The sequence below is a fragment of the Oryctolagus cuniculus genome, chromosome 8 (assembly GCF_964237555.1).
Source record: "Oryctolagus cuniculus chromosome 8, mOryCun1.1, whole genome shotgun sequence".
In the NCBI taxonomy this organism is placed as follows: Eukaryota; Metazoa; Chordata; class Mammalia; order Lagomorpha; family Leporidae; genus Oryctolagus; species Oryctolagus cuniculus.
Window position 1 is genome coordinate 24,182,469 of NC_091439.1, and position 24,337 is coordinate 24,206,805.

The window sequence follows — 24,337 nt, forward strand, 5'->3', positions numbered from 1 at the left end:
AAGGGGCCCACGTACTTCAGCTGTTATTCCCTGTGTCCCAGGATGTATTAGCACAAAACTGGTTTGGAAGGGGAGCAGCTCTGATGAGAACCAGCACTATGACAGCTTAACTAGCTGCACTACATCTGCCCCTACCCTTTATTCTTGATTAGTCTCACCAAAGATTATCAATATTAGTCTTTTCAAGAAACAACATTTTCGTTACTGTGATCCCAATTTTTGTTTTGTGTTCTGTGCATTTAAGCTTTTATCTTTTATATTTCCTTCTCTATTCCCTTAAGGTTCATTTTGTTCATCTCCCTCCAACTCCTCAAGATGGATGCCCTGTCTTTACTTTTAGCTCCATTTTCTAATATATGCATTTAAAGCTATCAATAGTAGTATATATAGTATTTTTATTTCAAAATGAGACACATATATGTATTTACTAGACTCTATGCAGCTGCAAAAAAAACAGAATAAGAAAGCCATGTACAAATATGAAAATATATCCAAGATATACTATGAAGTTAATAAAGAGAGTACAGCATAGCATGAATTATTTCTATCCTATGTAAACATGAGCAGGGGTGGAAGCTGTAGGTTATTTCATAACTCACCAATTTTTAGCCTCATAACCAATTAACTCTCATTACCTTAAACAGGTAATTGGCAGTGGAACAGAACACAAAAATTTTAAAAATGCTGTATATTCAACTTACTTACAGCAAAATGATTAGCACATTAAGTAAGAAAAAAATACTGTTTTATGAACACAGATGCCTTAAGGGGCAGGTAGGATAATAAAAGAAAGCAGAAGTATCAACAGAAAGGCTGCCAGAAATTTCGACATGTTTTTTATTTGCTCACCTAACATTCCAAACAAAATGACATTACATTTCACACTATTGCTTTTACTGAAGAAGTCGATTGCTTTATCCATAGACAAAAATCATATTTTTAAAGTTCCCAACAGTTTTTCCCCAGGGAATTCTGCTTCCAGGTTTTTGAATACTTTAACAGAAACACAGACTCATCCTACAGTAGTTAAGAGAGTACTTAGATTTAGTTTTCACCTGTATTATATTTAAATTTTTTCTCATCAACAGCTGAAGACAGAGAAGATATTTTAGAAGAAACTTACATCATGGTTTCTCTCAGGTTTTGACAATCTCATTTAGCTTTATTTAAAACATTTCTTGTGCAGAGAGGCCCATAAATGTAACAGTGGAAATTTAACCTCCCCACACTTGTTCACAGAGAAGCAGGGTAGAATACCTGTCTTGAGAACATAGCTGGTCCCTCATTATTATTTCAAGAATGACAATAAACACCCTGGCCCACCAAGCCAAACCTCCTGTCTGTTGTACCACAGGACCCTGTAACTTTTCTCTGTTCTAGCAATGAGCACCCACTTTTCACACTCCTAAAATGTGTTTCCTGCTGGCAGGTCTTCGATGAAGTTCTATTTCACAAACTGTTCTCAAAGGGGAGAAATAGTGCATGAACAATTATGAACACTGGAATTAGAATGAAGAGTACATATATTTCCACACAGAAAAATACATACAAATCCAAGTAGCTCTGAAAATAGAACAAAAATCAAAATGGGAATTTTTAAGGAAATGGTCTGCTTTCTAAACTGCCAATGGTGCCAGTAAGACACTGATTTTAGTATCAAACTATGTTACCATATATAATTATGAACAAAGTCCAGTTGGTCCAAGTTCATCAATACCCCGATTTCTCCCATCTCTTTAAAGATTGTCTTTCAGAACATATTTAAGCCCTAACTGCTGTATTTTTAGACTACTCTTGTCACTGGCACACACAAAATTCATTTCAACGTTGATTCACTTTTTTGAACCTAAAACTAACATTTTTCCTCCTACTTCAATGCCATAACATTCTAACACTACTTTGGCATTTTATTATTATAGAAACAAGCTTCTAAATATGGATTTTAAGACTACAAAAAATTCTAACATACACATAGTTCAAAGTAAAGGAAAATAAGAAAGCAGACATAAGTACATATTTTCCTTTTAATATATGTCACCATTATACGTAAGTCAGAAGGCTCCTGTTAACGTTCTAGTTTACAGTTGGTGACATTTAACTTGGCTTCTGAACTACGAAACCTCAGCATCTGTTGGTGGTTTTTACATCAGTTTTCCTATAAAACTATCTGAAATGGTTACTGATTATTTTATGTGAAAGCAACAACATCTACAAACTACAGAGGTGGATTTAAGGAACACATCATTGAACAAACTTTGTAATGACATTTTCTTAATATCGTTAATTATTTTCTCCCTAGAAAGGGAAAAAATTATCTAAAATTTTCCCTTTTCATACTTCAAGCATTTTTTTTACTAAGTATACTGACAAAAGTTCAAGATCCCAGCAGTTGAAAGACCAAAATACAAACATAAGTATTTTAGCACAAAAGTGAAAACACTAACAGAATTTCTTTCTACATACTAGTTAACACCTAAATATAATGAACATTAATGGTTAACACTTGATTCTTGCCAAGATTTTGCTATACAGCATTAACACCCTAGCTGGATGATAAAACATGAAACATTTTTAAAAACTAAAATGAAGATAATTCTAAGGTTGAGAAATCTCCTACCAGAAACCAATTTTTAAATTTCTGTAATATTGAAAAATGCTAAAACACTCTTTATTTAATTTTATCTTATTGCGAAAACAATAATTTGCCCTGCATCTGTTAGTTTCCAGTTGGATATTTCGTACCACTCTTCTCTTTGACAACTCTAAAGGGAGAGGTTTGTCAACAAACACGAGCAAATGCTTGAAAAGTCTCAGGTCCTGCTGTATCACATACAAGCCAGTCCTTAAGAAACACGTAGTATACACCTCATGAAAAGAATGTGCTAAATATCATGCTTTAGACTGAATTTTTGTCTTTAACTGGTTGGTTGCTGTAGGATTTAAGGAGGACTTCAGTAATCAGCTGACCTTTCCTGGCCTTAAACTCTCTTAGTTTTGCTATGAGCATAAATGTCTAAAACACACCAAGAAGAAATCACTCTTGGGACAATTTCATCACTGTATCACCTTGGCAGCATTTGCTGCCCTCCTGAGATTTTAGGAGAATAAAGCTACAGAAAATGCACAGTCACTGTCTTCAAGTTACTTAGTGTTGCACAGATTGTTAACCAAGTTCACATCATCATCTCAAAGCACCATGCAGTCAGAGCAAACAGAAGCAAGAGCTAACAGTAAGTCAAATAAACTGATGACGTTAACTGAGATTGTTAAGAACTTTAAACTTAGTTGTTTAAGTTTCAAAGACAGCTTTATTGAAACTGTCTTTTGAATACAATTGAGTTTTTTTTGGGGCAAATTCATCTCTTTTCATAAACACACAGGCAGAGGAGACTCATAAAAGCCCCTCCCCCAAGCACTAAGGTTCTTTTCTACAATTGATAAAAAGCAAATACTGAAGATGAGAAAAATGGCTTTAAGCCTTAAAATAAGACTGTGATATTTTAGATAGTGTTATTTAAAAACAAAAAAACCTAGTCACCAATACTGTCATTGCTTATTCTCTGTTGTACTCAATAATCAGAGAAACCAAAAAGGAAGCCATGATTCTTCATACTCTGACATATTTATGTTCTTATTGCTACTAATGGAACAACATTAGGACAAATTTTGGAGATGCAAAGAAAATCATAAGGAACTACTCTTGCTGTTAATAAATGCAGAACTAAAAATAAGACAAAAAAATTAAAACAGTCATTTCCAAATTAAAGACAAAAATTCTTAGAGCCTCAAAAACAATACTAACTTGATAGTCACAACATATAAAAACAAAAACTGATTTGTACATGTTTTAATCAACCAATTTAATATAAATACCTGATTTACACTTTTATACCAACGGGCTAGGTCCCAAGCTCCAAACTGTAGTTCATATGATTCTACAGAAGGGATCTTTGGAAAGATAAGGTACCTTTGGAGAACAGTGTATAAACAATTGTAAACATACACTGATTGTCCACTAGCTTTCTTAAATAGAATTTCTGAAGTATTTTGTAGGAAATTATATATAAGAGTGTAGCTGATCAGATAATTTCTATTACAACATATAAATTCTGTTAGTGTGCAAAATGTGGTAGAAATAGAAGGTACTATGGATGATTTACATTTTTAAAGTAAGTGCTACATTACAATCCATTAAGAGTCCTTTAATCCTTTCATGAAACTTCTCTCTATACAGGTTGAAATACATAATGCTTTCTGGTTCTTCCTCAAACCAAAACTTGTCAAATTCATAGACAAGATAGCCTGCAGTTAAAGAAAAACAAAACATTAATTTTTTTAATTGGCAAATTTAAAAACTGATACATAATACACTCTTGGGGACCCATATTCCATTATTTTGCTGCTTTTCAAAGATCCTAACAAAGTGATAAATAACTAATAGAAGTATTAGATTAAAACAAGTATCTCCCTAATGGTCTAAAAATTCTCTCAGAGCTGATTTTCATTTTCATACTCACAATAAAACTGATGAAAGTGCTCCATTGTGGGTATCCCAGGAACAAAGTTATAGAGATGAAACTTCAAAGCTTCACTCTTCAGTAAGCTATAAGCCATCTCAGTAAGGTTGATTCCAACTATTGCATAAGAATACCTATGTCAGAAACATTACCAGTTATACCAGCTAGCCAAATAGCTCAAAAAATAAATTTAAAATTATGTAAGGAATCAGTTAAAAGTGACTTTCATTTTCTAACAGTTATTAAATTTATGACAATCTCATATTTTTTACATAGTAAGAAAACTGAATCAGAATGGATCCAAATATTTTGTTTTCAAAAGGCCATTAATTTTCTGGAAATTAACTAAGAAATAAAGTTCTGTTCACATAATATCTAAAATAAAAAAAATAAAAAAAAAAAAACCTAAATGAAAGATCTCTGTGAGTGAGATCCCAGTGGAAAGAACAGGTCTTCAAAGAAGGAGGTACCTTTCTCTGAAGGGAGGAGAGAACCTCCACTTTGACTATGACCTTGTCTAAACAAGATAAGAGTTGGAGAACTCAAGGGGCTTCCATAGCCTTGGAAACTCATGACTGGAGCATGGGGAGATTACTGAGGCCATAAACAAGAGTGTCACTTTGTAAAGTCAACAACAGGAGTCACTGTGCACTTACTCCTCATGTAGGATCTCTGTCCTTAATGTGCTGTACATTGAGACTTAATGCTATAACGAGTACTCAAACAGTGTATTTCACTTTGTGTTTCTATGGGGGTACAAACTGTTGAAAGCTTTACTTAATGTATACTAAACTGATCTTCTGTAAGAAAAAAAAAAAAAAAAAAAAAAAAAAAAAGAAGAAGAAATTATCAATTCCCAACTTGACTCTCACTGGGATTAAACATGACAATAGGTCCAATAGGTCTGATCTGATTTCATCATCATTTAAAAAATCATCTATTATTTTTCACTTTATGTTTCTGTGTGGGAGCAAACTGTTGAAATCTTTACTTAATGTATGCTAAACTGATCTGTATATAAAGAGAATCGAAAATGAATCTTGATGTGAATGGAAGGGGAGAGGGAGTGGGAGAGGGGAGGGTTGCAGGTGGGAGGGATGTTATGGGGGGGAAGCCATTGTAATCCATAAGCCGTACTTTGGAAATTTATATTCATTAAATAAAAGTTAAAAAAAAATAAAATAAAATAAAAATTCTTAAAGAACCACATACACTGAATCTCAATACCTTCTAAAATACACTGGATAATCTGATATTTCTTCCCCATTACCAGAGTATTTGTTTTATGATCTAATACTGCTATAGTTTTTCAAAGATTAGATATCATCAGAATATAATACTAAAAACATGACCTTAATTTGCATTTGATATTAAAATTTTTAATTTTTTTTCTATTTTCTTATTTCAAAATTATTCTCCAGTCCGATTTTCAATTTTATTCCTCAAAAACTTTTATAAAGGCCTTTATATCCACCTTATATGCTGTAATAAAAACATTGAAATACATTCAAAACTGGTCTATAATCTATGATCACATTCTTCCTTTAAAATACTGTATCATATATTTTCCTTTATGAAGCTCTAATTATAGCAATCTCATTTTAAGAAAAACCTTCAAATTTATCTAATCATGTGGAATGTAAGACATCAGTTTCTTTCATATATTCAGCTTACCCTAATTTTGGATGATTTGAACGGGAAAGAATCTGATGAGCTTCACTGGTGTAATTTTCACTGAAATACCTAAAAAAGTTTAAGATAGATAATTAGATAAACATATATAATCCAAATTTAAGATACCCAGAAGCAATTTAAAGCTACTGTCAAAGATAGTCTTAATACTGCCGTAATCATCTCCATCTCAAATTACTTCAGTAAATCGTAAATGTTTCTGAATCAAAATTTACACCAAGCTAACAGGTCCTCCTGGTACAGAAGGGCCCCAGGCAAGATTGTAACATATTTTAACAAATAAATCATCTAAAAATAGACTTCCTAAATACTTTAATGAAAAACTCTCTAAAGGTCTTTTTATTTGCTCGTTCTATTCCTATAAAACAGCCAGTCTGTACTTGCTCTATCACTCTTCTTTTCATCTTGGTTTATCTATTCTGTTATTAATTTAAGTGTAAATTGTTTAGTACCATTTCTACTACAATCAGAAGAAAGTCAACAACCTAACTTTTCACTTAAAAAAAAACTGCCTTGATCAATGGTATACATAAAACGCTAGCCATAAAATGCAAGCTAAAAGAGAAATATATAAAGCTATCTATTTGTAGGCTCATATATCCTTTTGACATATATTAATGCAACCTCCATGAGTTCTTTTCATTTTTTAGAAGGTTTTTATTTAATTAATACAACTTTTATATTCCATATACAGCTTTTAGGAATACAATGGTTCTTCCCTCCCCATTCCCGACCTCTTCCATGAGTTCTTAAAGAAAGATAAGGACCTATGCTCTTCAATCTTTGGATAATTTCATAGTATACTGGTTAGTTCTCTTTTACGCACACACACAGACTTTCATAGTTCATTTAAATTTGAGGACACAATAACTGAAGTTTTCACAAATGAAAGAAACTTTAAAATTTTCCCCTGTAGTTTTTCTTCTATAGACTATTACTAAATACTTTCATTCATTGTTGGTTCAATTTTTCAACTCATTAAACCAGGGGCTATTAACTTAGAAGTCCATAAATGAAGGATCACTTGTGAATGAAGCAGGACCCATGAACCACCTTAAATTCTGCACAAACTTTTCTGCATAAACATTTCTGTGGAGAAATTTATAGAGCTTTGTTCAGATCCTGGGATGTGTAAATCCAAAAAGAATAAAAAATCCTGCTTAGCATAATATTTTCCAAAGTACCATAATTCTTCTATTTTATCCCTGGATTGACTCTAAAATGCCCTTAGTAGACTATATTTAATGTTCATACATGAATACAATTCATTAACACATCAGCATTTTAATAGTCAAGCTACTTTTTTTAAAACAGATTTACGTATTTATTCAAAAATCAGAGTTACAGAGAGGGAGGGAGAGATAAGAGATCTTTCATCTGCTGGTTCACTCCCCAAGTGGCCACAATGGCTAAGGCTGAGCCAAGCCAAAGTCAGGAGCTTCACCAAGGTCTCCCACATGGGTTGCAGGGACCCAAGCACTCCGGCCATCTTCAACTGCTTTCCCAGGCCATTAGCAGGGAGCTGACCGAAAGTGGAGCAGCTGGGACACAAACAGGCCCTCATATGGGACGGCAGTGTTACATATAGCTTTACTTGGTATACCACAACACAGACCTCAAGGATTGCTTTTTTTTTTTTTTTTTTTTGACAGGCAGAGTGGACAGTGAGAGAGAGAGAGACAGAGAGAAAGGTCTTCCTTTTGCCGTTGGTTCACCCTCCAATGGCCGCCGCGGCCAGAGCGCTGCGGCCGGCGCACCACGCTGATCCGATGGCAGGAGCCAGGTGCTTCTCCTGGTCTCCCATGGGGTGCAGGGCCCAAGCACTCAGGCCATCCTCCACTGCACTCCCTGGCCACAGCAGAGAGCTGGCCTGGAAGAGGGGCAACCGGGACAGAATCCGGCGCCCCGACCGGGACTAGAACCCGGTGTGCCGGCGCCGCTAGGTGGAGGATTAGCCTAGTGAGCCGCGGCGCCGGCCAAAGGATTGCTCTTAAAATGTTAAATCTGGGAGGTGGTGTTGTGGCTTAGCCAGTAAAGCCACGGTCTATAGTGCTGGCACCCCATTTGGGTACAAGTTCACATCCCAGCTGCTACACTTCTGATCCAGCTCTCTGCTATGGCCTAAGAAAGCAGTAGAAGATGGCCCAAGCCCTTGGGCCCCTGCACTCATGTAGGAGACCCTGAAGAAGCTCCAGCTTCTGGCTTCAGAACAGCCCAGATGTGGCTGTTGTGACCATTTGGAGAGTCAACTAGTGGATGGAAGACCTCTCTCTCTGCCACTGCCTCTCTGTAACTCTGCCTTGCAAATAAATAATAAATCTTTTAAAAAATATTACATCTGGGGGTGGCTGTTTACTGTAGCAACCAGTTAAGAAGTCAAGTGGGATGCCCACATCCCACATCAGTGTTTGGATTAGAGTCCAGGCTCTGTTTCCAATTCCAGCTTCCTGCTAATGAGCATCCTGCAAGGCAGTAATGATGGCTCAAGTATGTGGGTCACTGCCACCCATGTGATAGACCCAGATTGGGTTCCTAGCTCCTGGCTTTGGCCTGACCCAGGTCTGGCAGTTGCAGTCATTTGGGAAGTGAACCAGCAGTTAAAGATCCAGTGTCTATCTCTATACCTTTCAAATAAATCAAAATCAATCAAGAAAATTTGAAAGGCCGGCACCACGATTCACTAGGCTAATCCTCCGCCTGAGGCACCAGTACCCCAGGTTCTAGTTCCAGTTGGGGTGCCGGATTCTGTCCCAGTTGCTCCTCTCCCAGTCCAGCTCTCTGCTGTGGCCCAGGAGGGCAGTGGAGGATGGCCCAAGTGCTTGGGCCCTGCACCCGCATGGAAGACCAGGAGGAAGCACCTGGCTCCTGGCTTCGGATCACTGGCCGTAGTGGCCACTTGGGGGGTGAACCAATGGAAGGAAGACCTTTCTCTCTCTCTCTCTAACTCTGCCTGTCAAAAAAAAGAAAAAAAAATTGAAAAAAACTTCATCTATACTACAGAGAAATTCTTGATTTCCTTGCTAAACTTACTTAGGTAACTCCTACCTTAAACAGAAACTAATGGTGAAAACTAAATATCTAGGCAATAAAGAAATCATTACAATAATCTGTACTATTATCCTCCCTACCTGATTTTTAACCTTAACTTGTATATTCTTCTACATCGCTATTTCTATTTTCTCATCTATTCAGATTTCTTCAGTCTCCTTTGAATTCATTTTCTGTACAACAACCCTCCCTTCTTCTACATCTGCTTCATCATTCATTTATCTATAGCCTTGTTATTTATCAAACCAACAGCTACTTTTCAACGCAGGAAGGTATCAAGATTGTATGATGAAGACTAGGAAACATACATTAGACAGTATATTTTAACAGCTTGCCTGTTCTTTGTACATTTTAATCCTGAAGTGTCACAGCTCCACATATAGGACAACAAACATCATTATAGAGGAATCAGAGCTAATTTTGTTTTTTGCTATTTCTAGTTCAAGTAATTATTAACATGTGAGTTATATCATTTTTCAAAAACATATGGATTCTGGTTCTAAACAGAGAGAAAATACTATGTCATTTAAAGGTCTATCAGGGGTTGGCACTGTGGTGCAGTGGGCTAAACCTCTGCCTGCAGCCCCAGAATCCCATATGGGCGCTAGTTCAAGTCCCGGATACTCCTCTTCTGAATCAGCTCTCTGCTATGGCCTGAGAAAGCAGTAGAAGATGGCCCCAGTGCTTGGGCCCCTACGTCCAAATGGGAGAACCAGAAGAAGCACTGGCTCCTGGCTTCAAATTGGCTCAGCTCCAGATGTTGCAGCCATCTGGGGAGTGAACCAGTGGATGGAAGATCTATCTGTCTTTCCCTCTTTCTGTCTGTAATTCTACCTTCTAAATAAATACATTAAAAAGAAAGTCTATCAGAATCCCTTACCACAGTCTAGGATTAAATTGTATTAAATTATATAAACTTTAAATTAATTTCTCTTCTGGAAAACGCTGAGAAATCATTTGTTTGCTAATATTTTGAAGGCCATTGAGTATTTATCTCTAAATATAAAATTATATGTTAAGTTCATATATATAAAATTCAGATATAACAGAAAATTAAATACTATTATAATTAGAAAAAAATTACAGATATTGAAATCTTATTATCATGTCTTTTATTTCCCCAAAAATAACCTTTGCCACTGTTATCTACATATGTTTTCCTCAATGTTACCTAACTGGAGTTCAATTTCAGGATTTTTCATAGTAAGAATCACCAAAACTTTAATAAGAGTTACATTTCCCACTTGAGACATTTTATCCTCTATAAGTGACAATTCACACACAGATCCAACTACTAGAACATACATTTGTAGATCTTTACAGGAGGAAATTAATCTCCCAGTTTGTTTTCTAGAATAGTTTTGGCTATCAATTGTTTTTTGTGTTTTGGGATTTCATACAAGTATTAAAATATTAAAGAAGAATATTAAAGTATTGAAGAAAAAGGAGAGTCCAGATAGACACTGTAAAGTCAGGGATTTGGATCAAATGACACATGTGGTTAAGAATGGGTATGCAGAGACTTGATCGTCCTATCTGTTACACTTCACAAAATGGAATCAGAGTCCACAGAGGTAAAGCAAGGGGATACAAATAGAAAGAAAAGAGCATATATAATTATTTGGGAAGTATCAGAAGAGAGATCAGGAAGAGAAAAGGTAAGTAAAGAAATCACACAGACACACATACACACACACACACACACACACACACAATTTCCAGTGTTTTTATATTGTTGCCAGTAGATTAGCAAACATTTCTAGAATTATAGCTATTAAACTTCAGAGAGAGTATAAAATGGCTAGATCAATTATTATAGAATTTAACTAGATTAAAGATCCATGTAATTTTACTTAGAGAAGAAAAGGGAAAAAAAATATTTGCACTTACACAAGATTGATTAATCCGAGGATGCCCATGCCTCTGAAGTCTGTTTTGGGATCATCACCCTGGAAACCAATGTCAGCCCATTGTTTGGAGATTCTAGCCTTCAACTTTTTCGTGGGCATCAGCAGATTCCAAAGCTGTAAAAACATGCTTCCATATTACAAGTAATAGTCATGTTCTTATTAACCAAGACATTTTCCTGTCTATTACTCATACAGCTACTAACTGAATGCCTTCGGTTAAACAACTTTTGTAGACAAATCATAGGTTCAACAGAGATTACATTTAGAAATCTTTTGGGGCTGGCGCTGTGGTGTAGTGGGTAAAGCTGCTGCCTGCACCCATATGGGCACCGGTTCTAGTCCTGGTTGCTCCTCTTCTGATTCAGCTCTCTGTTATGGCCTGGGAAAGCAGCAGAAGATGGTCCAAGTCCTTAGGCCCCTGAACCCACGTGGGAGACCCAGAAGAAGCTCCTGCCTCCTGGCTTTGGATTGGTGCAACACCGGCTGTTGCGGCCATTTGGAGAGTGAATCAGCGGATGGAAAACCTCTTTCTCTCTGGCTCTCCTCTTTCTGTGTAACTCTGACTTTCAAGTAAATAAATAAATCTTTAAAAAAAAAAAAAGATTAAAAAAAAAGAAATCTTTTCTACTACCCTAAAAAAGAAAGCACATGTATCCCAATTTAAAAGATATAAAGAATAGATTTTTTTAAAGGTTACAAATAATACACAGAAATCTAAAACAATTAGACGCCTTTATTTAAAATAGTTCATACACAGATACCATACCCAGTAGCTGCCTGCTTGAGAAAAAAACCATTTTACATACTAGGGCCTTGATTCAGATGTTCTATATAAATTGGCTCTATCATATGGTAGGTGATTAACTCCTAATCAGAAAGAAAACATGAAGAAAAAAAAGGGATGACGATGAAATGATGCTGCTAATATTCCAAACTATATGATCAGTATTTCACAAGTTTTATTTTAAAAGAAAAAATAACTTGGTTTTAAATAATCTTTAAGAGTAAGGATTTAAGAATATAAAATATTAGACACCAACAAACTAATCAATGCAAAAGAAAAGAAAACAGTCATTTTTTAAACAACCACAAGCCATCAAACAAAAAAACTTATAGAAGTTAAAAAAATGTGTGAAAGTTTGCAAAATAGAAATACTTGCATTTTTTCCCATTTCACTACCAACTGAGGCACTGTTGAGTGAAAGACTCCTAAACAAAGGAGTATCTTGTTATCAAAAATAAAATGTGAAAACTTGTGACCCTGCTGTAAAACAGGGTCATGGCTCTGGCTCTGAAGCTAAATATGGGCCCAACTTTTATTACCAACACAGTGATTTGCTCATATTAGCATTTCCCAATGAACTCAGCAGAGTTTGATTGCCAATGATAAGGCCTCAGCGATGTAGTAAGAGCTATATCATAAAGCCGCTGTCCTCAAACTTTGATTTTTTAATCAAATTTCTGCACTGCACCCTTGGAGATTCTGATTGCATGAGGGTAAGGTGGAACCCTGGACTCTAAGTACTAACCACTGGCTGACCTGAGCGAAGGTGCTCCTTGGATGCACTGACAGCAACAGCCTCCTTACCCAGGGAGAGGGCTGAGGACGGCAGTGGCTGGGTAACTCACTGCCAGCCACTGGCTCTCACGAAGGTAGAAATCCCCTTGACTAGAGTGCTAGCACTTATATCTTACCCCTTCAAAAGGGAAGGACTTGTGCTGAAAAAGTCTGAAGGGAAAAATGACAAAGATGAGGACAGAAACAGCAGTGAATCCTTGGTGACTGCCACAATATCTTTTTAAAAATGTTTTAACAAGTAATATTTTAAACGTTTCATATATAAAAATTCAACACACAAAACTGCTGTTTTATTCATTTCATTTTACAAATTCAAGTTTTATTTTAATTTTACAGATAATGAAATATCTATTTTGTACTTAGAAAAAGTTATGCTGTTTTAAACCCGAGTCACTTACTGTTACTCAGATACTACCAGTGTTCCTTTCCACAGTACCTTTAGTTTTAACAAACTTAACTCCAGGTGCTTTAACCATTTTAAAATAAAACTAGAATAGGTGCAGAGGATGGGCAGCGACTCGGCTCTCTTCCAGGCTACCATGCCTGGACCTACAGCGAATCACTTCATCTCTCCTGGGCCTTACAATTCTCATCTATTCTATCAAATCTCATCTATTCATCAATTCTCTAAAACAAAGACCTACCCTAGGTGATAAGCGAAGCTTACTCTGGGTCTAATCCTCCTGAATTCCAGCACCTCATTGTCCTTTATGTATTTATATTTCAGAAATAAGAAATTAAAAATTTACACTTCTTTTTCATAAGGCTTAAATCTGTGGCATTATTTGACAAATGACATTCTGTAAGTCACAAAAGATTCAACATAATACTCTGAAAAGGTACCTCCATATTTATAATTTTAAAGCATCCCCAAAAATGTCTAATTTATATGAGTAATTCATACAAAAACCAGGGCAAAAATCTGAAGCTTATGTGCCCATACATTCTGGTTCAATAAAAACTCCCTTTATACATTTATAACTTATTTCAGATTTTAAAATATTGCAATTTATTGGAATATACTTTAATGACACCAGAAAAATATAAAACTGTTGATTATCACCTTTGCACATCAATGAAATCCAACATAACAACATCCTCTAAGAGGCAAAGAAGCTGGGTAGTTACGCAAGCACCTGGAAGTTACACACGGATCTCATTCAGCTCAAGTCTTTTCTAGTGCTCAACAACTCCAAATAAAGAAAACAAAATTTACCTTGAGAAGTAGCTTTTCATGCTGCGCATTATCTGAATCATATGGCCTTTTCCTCACACTTTCTACATCCAAATAGAGTTGTTTATAACCAGTGATCTGAAGTAAGCACGTCTTCATGCATATTTTAAAACTGAAATGATATACAATTATTTTAAAAACCACACATTGTTACCACAATGAAGTAAGGCCTTCTACAGCTTATGGTTCATATGTCTATTTAGAAGTCATTTCCTGGTTTTCAGTTTAATACAAGGAGCACCAACAGCCTCCATAAACACAAAATGTTACACCACATGTTACACAGGAGATGGAAAAAAAGAGGACCTAGAAAGGGGTCACACATGGTAGGACAGGAACTTTTGCTAGTGTAAGGGTTTGTTCTTTTCATGTTTTCTCTAGGCAATTCTGAACATTCCCAAATCATTAGTGCCAGCTGTCACCAACAGATCCAATTTCCTCAAATTATGTGAGGGTACTTCCAAAAGTCCATGTAAAGATAAGTTTAACACAAACAATTTTGAAGTCCATGAATGAGAAATATTCAAAAAGTTCCTGGAAATACATGTTTTGAAAAAGATATACATGGATTTCAAAAAATTTTTAAATAAACTTATCTTTTAATTCAATTTCCCTACAAACTTTCGGAAATGCCCTCATAATATAACCAATAGCTACATGACAGGTTATCTCATAAGTTCAACAGCTTATCTTTCCTGAAGAAACATGTTCTTTGTTAATTAATTATCTAAGTCTACTCTTGACTTCACTATTGGTTCCCAAGCTTGAACTCTCCAAGGTCTGTCCTGCCTTTCTTCAACAACAATATATCAAAAGGTCCCTGAACCCTTATCCTTTCTGAAATGTCATTCAAAGCCATTTTCACATCACTACTCTGCTGTTTATGGCTTTGTCATTTCTCACTTGAATGACTGAGAGCCCCCTGCTTGTTCTGTCTTTATTCCCACTATCATCCTCAAATATCCCCAAATCTTCCTTCCATGTTACTAAACACAAAGCCGATAATGTAGCTTGTTTTGCTTAAACAACAGAGGGCAGTGGTTAAGATGTCAATTGGGACACCACCACATCTCATACTGGAATGCCTGGATTTGAGTCCACCTCTGCTCCTGATTCCAGCTTCCTGCTAATATATACCCCAGAAGCAGCAGTGATGGCTCAAATGTTTGGGTCCTACCACCCACATGAGAGATCCAGACTGAATTCCTGGCTTCCAACTTCAGCCCTCGCCCAGCCCCAGCCATTGCTGGTATTTGTGGAGTGAACAAGTAGATAGGAGCACTCTCTTTATTCATCTCTCTCTCTGTCTCTTGCCTCTCTGCCTCTCAAATTAACAAAAATTAAAAAAAAAAAAAAAAAAAAACAGAAGGCAACATCTAAATCCCTCAGTATGGCACACAAGACTTGGTGATATAACAATCTAGAGACCCACTCAATTCTCCAGTCTCTGCTCTGCACATATTCATTGCTCAGACTCCAAAGGACTCCCCATTATTTCCAGACACATAAATATCTCTATGTCTCTGTGACTTGCTAGCACTCCTCCCCTACCTACTCATCAAAGTCCAACCCAAATCTTCAGTTTCCTTTTATACCCTTCCCTGTGTCAATTGAAATAAATTGCTCCTTCTTCTGTATTTACATAGAAAATTTTGAATGAGGAAAATAATGCTAAATACTTAATAACGTGAACACCTTGGTCCTGGGAACACAAAATTGCAGTAAGTACTTCTCTTACAAAATTTGGAATGTAGTAGAGAAAGCACAAGAGTGTTTTGATGGCTAGAGCAGAATGGGTTAAATGGGATGATTGAGAACTCCATGAAGACAGAACAAGGCAACTAACTGAGACTGAAGAAGCCAGAGAGGATGCAAGAAGTCATTCTGAAGGATAAGGAGGACACAATAGCCAAAGTTACTGAATCTCGGGAAAGCAATGTAAGTTAACCTTGAAGAAGGCATTTGGTACAGGGGCATCATTCCTAGAGTGGGAGCCAAAATGTGGAGATCTTAGTCCTGCTTTCCTTGCTCACCTCTCTGGCCCATGAGGGTTCATCTAAGTGAAGTGAGGGGGCTGAATTAGCTCTCTCCACAAAACCTTCAGCTCTAAAGTTCTGCAACTGGGTATGAGCTCCACAGCACAGGCTATAATTGCGTGATCAAAAACAACAATGTAAAAAGCACACCTGACATCCTTCTCAGGGTTAATATTCTTTTCCTTCATTATATCTTCTACACATTTGTCCACTTCACTCTCAACAGCATGTGTTGCCTTCTGCAGAACCTATTTATGTGAAAGAGAGATGAATGAGAAAAACTTCTTATAGCCAAAAAAGAAGGAAGTTTTGAGGTAGTTAATCAAATGTAGAAAGTAGGTTCTAAAATGCAAAGGGACACCGAATTTGCTTCAAATGTTTTTCTAGAATTAAAACTACATATTTATATTGTTCTCTGCTTTTGTTTTTTTAACAAAAGAGAAGCAGCACGATGTATCCAATGAAGGGTTCCTTTTCTGAGTAAGAATAAACAGGCTCTCAGCAGATGAGTTCTTAGCAAATGAGCTGTCACAAGAGTGTGCATATGAGGTAGATCTTGTCTATAAAATTTAAAAATTACATTGTGAAATGTGTACAAAATATTTAATGCAGAAGTTGAACATAGTTTAGAAGCAGTTGCCTGGCCTAAGCAGTTAACATACCAGGTTGGGATGCCTGCATCCCACATCAGAGTGCCTGGGTTCAAGTTCCAACTCTGAATCTGATGTCAACTTCCTATTAATACAGATCCTAGAAGGCAGCAGGTGATGGCTCAAGTAGCTGAATCCCTGCCACCCACATGGGAATCCTGGATTGAATTCCAGTCTCCCAGCTTCAGATGAGGGAGTGAAATCAGGGATGAGAGTTTACGGTCTCTTAAATAAAGTTTTAAAACTTAATGCATAAGAAATCCTAGAAGAAAACTCAAACAACCAGAGATTATCTCTGGCAACAAATTTACATTGTCAAAAATAAAATTAGATCTAAAAAAATTATATTAGTTTATTGTACCTACAGAATAGCTCACAAACTGGAAACAGTAAGAAGTTTGCTTTAAAGCAGTCCCAGCACAGCTTAGAAAGCATAATAGAGAAAGTATTTGATTTTGTTAGTAGTTGGCTGCTATATACAGTAACATTCTTTTTATGGCAAGCAAATTTGTTTAAGCTGATTAATCTATAAATGATTGGTTTAGGGCCGGCGCCGCGGCTCACTAGGCTAATCCTCCGCCTAGCGGCGCCGGCACACCGGGTTCTAGTCCCGGTCGGGGCTCCGGATTCTGTCCCGGTTGCCCCTCTTCCAGGCCAGCCCTCTGCTGTGGCCAGGGAGTGCAGTGGAGGATGGCCCAGGTGCTTGGGCCCTGCACCCCATGGGAGACCAGGAAAAGCACCTGGCTCCTGGCTCCTGCCATCGGATCAGCGCGGTGCGCCGGCCGCAGCGCGCCGGCCGCGGCGGCCATTGGAGGGTGAACCAACGGCAAAAAGGAAGACCTTTCTCTCTGTCTCTCTCTCTCTCACTGTCCACTCTGCCTGTCAAAAAAAAAAAAAAAAAAAAAAAAAAAAAAAAAAAGATTGGTTTAATTTCATCACAATCATGCTGGCAAGGATGTAAAGCTTATGTTTTGCGTTTCATTTATGACTAGAGCTAGCATTTTGAGGAAATCAGAGTAACAGAAGTTTTATCACCTTAAGGTTGTACTTGGGGTATGTCTTAACTATGCCCTTTCCAGTTTTTCTTTAACAGCATATATCTTCCAGTATTTTTTCTATACACCCAAATCAGATTTCTCTAATAAAACATCCTATACATATAAAACGTTCACTAGATCTTTTCTTTCAACAAACAAGCAAGTTCAGGCCTTTCTTACCCTGAAAAAGTTTCTTTGACTCTTATGTCTCTCTAGGCTTCCATCTTTGGCATGCTTCAGACTGCAGGCAAAACACTGCAGTCACATGGGGAATTGTATCTTTCATCTGAAATGCTCCTTTCCTCATTCTCAAAACACAGCCGTGCTTCCCATCATTCTTTTCAAGTGGAAGTAACCTCTCCACGCTTGGGATCCCCATCATGACTTGTCTGCAGCAGTTTTGTGACTCCTACCGCTTTCTTTATTACACTTATTTTTGTATATCAAGTGAATAATTCCTTGAGGACAGAGATTATATCCAGTGCATTTTCCCTATCTTGCATATAACAGGTAATTGTTGAATAATCACTGAACAAATGGAGATATCTAGCAGGTGAAAACCCTGAGATAGGCAGCTATTTCAGGAAAGACATATAAAGCAATGCACAAAATTATTGAAGAGCGAGGAAAACAGAGACTCCCAAGAAAAGAATTAAAAGGTAAGAAGAAAATGATTAGATTCTCTCAATCAGACCACATACAAATATAGTCAACAAGATTTCCTTTGTCAATTCCTGGGGTAAAACAATTACGGGAAAAGTCTTGAGGCTTAAATACTAACTTTAACAATGGGTAGAAACTATTTGCATGTACTACAAACTCCAAACACATTAAAAATCCAACTGTCACCTCCTCTATGAAGCCTTCCTCCACCCTGGAGCGATTCACTCTTTTTATAACTCATTAGACAGCACTTACGAGTCTTTATTTTGTTTACTTTTCTATGTTCTCTGTCAGGATTTTTCTTATTTATTCTTACATCATGAGCTGCTAGCATAGTATATGTCACTGATTAGACATTTAAAATGCTGTTTAATTCCTACGAATGACTAATTTATTAAATTAACTTGCCCAAAGCATACATAAACTTACAGGCAGAGTTAAGACTAGAAACCTTGTCTAGTTGGCAACACTCTTTCCCCCATACACTATCCATTACATTTTTATAAATTGGAGGTATAACGTATATATAGTGAAAAAACTGAGGAATAATATAAATACAGATGTTAAACAGTTTGATCAGTTTTGACAAACAAATATATTCAAGTAATCCACAAATACATCAAGATACAGAATATTTCTGCAAAACCAGAAGATTTTGCCTATCCTTTCCCAATTAATCTTCCAGCACCTTTTATTGAAAAAAACCTTTCCTCTTCTCATTGAATTGCTTTGGCATTTTGTCAAAAATTATATGACATCTTATGTGTGGTCTATATCTGGCCCTTCATCTGTTACAGTCACCTATTTGTCTATTAAGTCTTTAGGTCAAGTACTGTAAATCCTCTTAGTTCTTTTAGAAGATTATTTGGACAATGTCTTCCATTTTGGCATAAGCTTTAAAATGTGTTTGATAATTACTCTGAAAATTGCTTGCTGGGATTTTGATCAGAATTGCACTAAATTCTTAAGTCATTCTGGGAATTAACATCTTAATTTAACTGATTTTTTAAGTGATGACACTGTGTACTTTTCCATTTTAATGTTTATCAGCAACTCTCTCCAGGTTTAGTGCACAAGTCTTCCTCCTCTTTCATTAAATTTATCATTGAGTATTTTATGTTTCTGGATGCTCTTGTAGGTGGTATTGTCCTTTTTAAAAAAATTTTTTACTTTATTTGCCAAAAGGTTATTGCTAACATATAGAAGTATACTATGTCCTGCAATACTGCTAAATTCATTAGTAATGCCAATGGTTTTTGTAGAACCTTCAGGATTTTCTACATTCACAAACTATATCATCTGTTAAGATTTTTTTTTTTAATATAAGCAGGGAAATAGTCCACTCTTTCTGTTAAGATGTTTTAACATCTTTCTTTCCAATCATTATGTCTTCTATTTCCTTTTCTTGCCTTACTACACTACTTAGGACTACCAGCACAATGCTGAATAAAAGCAGAGACACTAAGCCTATTTGTTTCGTTCCCAATGAAATGTGGACAGCATTCAACATTTCAGTGTTGTATATCAAGTTAACTGCAGGTTTTTTCATAGGCTGCTTTTAACAGGTTGAGGAAATTTCTTCTACTCCCAATACCTAAGAGTTTAAAAAATCATGAATGGGTATAGAATTCTGTCAGAACGAGTTTTCAGTATATATTGAAATCATCCTATTTTTCTAATTTACTCTGTTCATGTGGTTAATTGTATTCAACGATTTTGAAAACTCAATCATGATGTATTATCCTTTTTATGCACTACTAGAATCAATCTGTTAATATTTTAATTTTTAAGAAAAAACTATTTATTTCAAAGGCAGAGTTACAGAGTTAAGGAGGGAGGGTGAGAGAGAGACAGAGATATCAACTTTCCATCTGTGGTTCATTCCCCAAATGGCCACAATGGTTGGTTTGGGCCAGACCAAAGCCAGGAGCCTCAAATCCCATCTGGGTCTCAAACATGGGTGTCAGGGGGTCTGTGTATTTTGGCCATCATTCACTGCCTTCCCAGGCATATTAGCAGGAAGCTGGATTGGAAGTAGAGCAGCTAGAACATAAAACTGGAGCACATATGGGATGCTGGCATCACTGTACCACAACACCAAGCCCAATCTGCTGTTTTAAGGACTTTTGCACCTATATTCATGAAGGATACTGAATTGGAATTTTTTATTATATTGTCCTTAGCAGGTATGTGATATCACAATTATTTTATAGTAGCCTTACAAATTTGTCTCTTTCTACTACATTTTCTAGAATTTAACATAAGTGATATGTTTTCATCTTCCTTTAATGCTTTGTAAGAGTTTACTAATGAAGTCAAGATTGGACATTAGTTCAAAAATTTTAAACTACTGATTCCATTTATTAGGTATATGGCTATTTGGATGAGTTTTTGTGTGTTTTAGCTTTGAGAAATTTCAAGAACTTTCTCCATTTCCTCTACAGAATTTATTGGCATAAAGTTGCTCACAGTTCTCCTTATTTGAGTTTTAATGATTACAGCTGTGGTGAGGCCCCTTCTGTCATGCTTGGTATCAGTAACCTGGATTTCCTCTCTTGCTTGATCAGTGATGACCAGTGACGATCAGTAGTGATTAATACTATTAATCTTTTCAAACAATCAACATTTGAGTTTCCTGAACACTTCTACTTTTGCACATTTACTGTTTCATTGAGTTTTTTTAAATCTCATTTATATAATATCTTTTCGTTTACTGATTTTGGGCTTAACTTGCTGTCTTATAGCTTTATAAAAGAATGCAGATTTTATAAAATAATTCAAAGTGAAAAGGTAAACCACAGAACCAGAAAGCTATTTGGCACAAACTCTGATATATGATTAATATACAACTTATATTAAATCAATAAGAACTGATGAACAAACCAATTAAAAATATGGGCAGTCTTAAATAGGTACTTCACAAAAGAAAACACTCAAACAGCCAATAAACAAATAAATAGGTGCTCATTCTTATCAGTTAACAAGGAAACACAAATGAAAGTCACACTAACATATCACTACATATTCATCGGTGGAGTTTAAAAAATTATTTTTTCATGATTTTAGGCCTGTCAACCTTGGGCTTTTTAATGTTTTGGTTAAGTCTTTGATTCCTCATCAAACACAAAATTAAAGACTAGATAAGAGGAATATTATTCATTAAACATTTTCTAAGTTCTCAGAAAATGCAACTATTTTGAAAAGTTTTTACTGGAATACAGGCAAACTCTTCAAAAAAGTTCATGAAAAAATGGAATTAAAAGGTAAAGTTTACTTGGTGGCAAAAAATTCTGAAATTAATGCATAGTTTTTTTTTGTTTGTTTGTTTAAACACATTTCATGAACTTTTGAGGACTTCTCATATAATATGTAAAGAACTGATTCAGGCAATGATTCTAAACTGTTTTAATGAACTCCAGAGATTTTAATGGTTCAAGTTTCTTTTTGTATTTCCCTTTTGAACTGTGGATTACTTAGATGTTTAATTTCTAGATATTTGTGGATTTCCTAAGTGTCATATTTTTCTTATATCTAATTTAGCACTGCTGGGGACAAAAATATCCTCTATGTAAGTTCAATAATCTGAAAATTATTGAGACTTAAAGACTCAGCCTACATAACATCTATGTGAATGCTCCACATGTACTTTAGCATTTACAGGTTGTACAGGCTATGAGTGGTCCACACGTACTTATAGCATTTATAGGAAACATCTATTTTGCATGTTTTGGATATAGCAGCCTATAAATGCTAATCATGTCAAGACAACTGATAGTGCTGTTCAAATTCTACATATGCCTTCTGATATTTTTAATAATCATTGGGAAATGTACAAAATTTCCAGCTACAATCATGGATTCATATATATTCTCCCTTAGTTGTGCTGATTTCTGTTTCATGTATCTGGGCACTTTGTTAATACCTGCATACATTCTTAAGATCGTTATATTTTCTTGAAAATGAACTTTTTTGTTATTATCGGGAAAAAAGGTTTAGTCATTGGTAATATCTGAAGTTTATGTTTTCTGAAAGTCACACAGGCTTCTTATGCTCACCGATCGCATGACATATCTATTTACTTGTATCTTTCTGTTTAGAGTATGGTTCCTCAAACAACATATACATGATTGGGTCCTGTTTTTTCAATCCATCTGTCAATCTTGGGCTTTTTAATGTTTTGGTCTTTTATTTATCATCAAAAACAAAATTAACAGTCTGCATAGGACAGAAATATAATTCATTACAATATTTTCTAAGTTCTTGAGAGATCTAATTATTTTAAAGAGATATTTACTGGAATACAGTAGAGTACTTCAAAATGCTCATGGGAAAATGGAATTAAAAGATAGCTTTATTGGGGCCAGTGCTGTGGTGTAGTAGGTAAAGCTGCCACCTACAGGACCAGCATTCCATATTGGTACCGTTTTGAGTCCCGGCTGATCCACTTTCAATCCAGCTCTCTACTATGTTCTGGGAAAGCAGTAGAAGATGGCTCAAGTCCTTGGGCCCCTGCACTCGTGTGGGGGACCCAGAAGAAGCTCCAGGCTCCTGACTTTGGATCAGCGCAGCTCCAGCCATTGCGACCAGTGGATTGAAGACTTCTCTCTTTCTCTCTCTCTCTCCCCCTTCTCTCTCTCTCTCTCTCTCTCTTCCTCTGCCTCTCTGTAACTACCTTTCAAATGAAGTAAATAAATCTTTAAAAAAAAAAGAGAGATAGCTTTATTTTGGGGCAAAATTTTTTTTGAAATTAATGCACTTTTTTCATAACATACATTTCATGAACTTTGTGAGGACCCCCTCAATATCCTATGTAAAGAAATGCTTGGGGCCAGCACTGTGGCATGGTGGGTGAGGCTGTCACCTACAGTGCTTGCATCCCATGCGGGCACCAGATCCAACTCTCTGCTATGGCCTGGGAAAGCGTGGGGGATGGCCCACGTTCTTGGGGCTCTTGTGCCTGCGTGGGAGACCTGGAGCAAACTCTGGTTCCTGGCTTTGGATTGGCTCAGCTCTGGTCATTGCCACCATCTGGGGAGTGAGCCAGGGGATGGAAGACCTCTCTCTTTCTCTCTCTCTCTGTTTGTGTGTCTGCTTCTCTGTAGCTCTGCATTTCAAATAAATAAGTCGTTAAAAAAAATTGCTTAGGGCAATGATTCTAAAACATTTTTCTTTTTAACCTCAAACTTATAAGCACCCCAAGACCATTTTCTCAACCATGTAAGACTAGTAAGAAATAGGTGGTAACAAAGGATTGGAGTACAAAATAACCAAATCACATATTTTGTAAGAAAATGTTAATGCACATACTTTTAAAAGATATTATATACAATATATAACTCAACATTTGAGTTTGCTGAACACTTCTACTTTTGCACATTTACTATTTCATTGAGTTTTTTTAAATCTCATTTATATAATATCTTTTCGTTTACTGATTTTGGGCTTATATATATATATGTTAGAATATATGATTATATATCAATTGACTATATATTATATAGTACATATTAATATATTATATATAAATATATAATATAAATATATAATAAATATATTATTATAAAATAATATCTGATGAACATAAGAGTAATGCAGTCTTTTTTATATTTACCTTGATAGGTTACAATTATATGGATAACACACGCTCACAACCAGCAAACATCAACTGTGAATTTTGCTATTCAAGCAAACATGGGGGATTAGGTACACATTTGCATTAGTACATCCATAGAGTGCAAATGCTTCACTTCGAACTACAGCACCTAAGTATTTATATATTTAAAGTTTACCTACTAGAGTCTGGAAAATTAGGAGGTCAAAAAATAGGCAAACATGCATTACTAGAGCATCAACCCACAGACAACTAAACTGATGCAATAAAACCAATTTTTTATTATTCAACAGCTGGAACATTATAATTTTTTTAAAAGACAGCAGCTGCAATAAAAAAGTACATCTACTCAAAAATACT

At 36.0% G+C, this 24,337-nt stretch overlaps 1 protein-coding gene across 2 annotated transcripts in view; it reads right to left on the minus strand.

Moving 5' to 3' along the window:
• Nucleotides 1-819: 819 nt before the first annotated feature.
• ELMOD2 (ELMO domain containing 2) overlaps nt 820-24,337 on the minus strand; it is a 31,365-nt gene continuing 7,847 nt past the window's right edge. For both annotated transcript variants that reach the window (XM_002716948.5, XM_070047534.1), the window contains 6 exons: nt 16,167-16,264; nt 13,963-14,092; nt 11,148-11,281; nt 6,192-6,260; nt 4,518-4,651; nt 820-4,302 (listed from right to left, as the gene is read on the minus strand). In XM_002716948.5, coding sequence (XP_002716994.1) covers nt 4,157-4,302; nt 4,518-4,651; nt 6,192-6,260; nt 11,148-11,281; nt 13,963-14,092; nt 16,167-16,264 — 711 coding nt within the window. In that variant the 3' untranslated portion in view covers nt 820-4,156. The remainder of the gene's footprint in view (nt 4,303-4,517; nt 4,652-6,191; nt 6,261-11,147; nt 11,282-13,962; nt 14,093-16,166; nt 16,265-24,337) is intronic.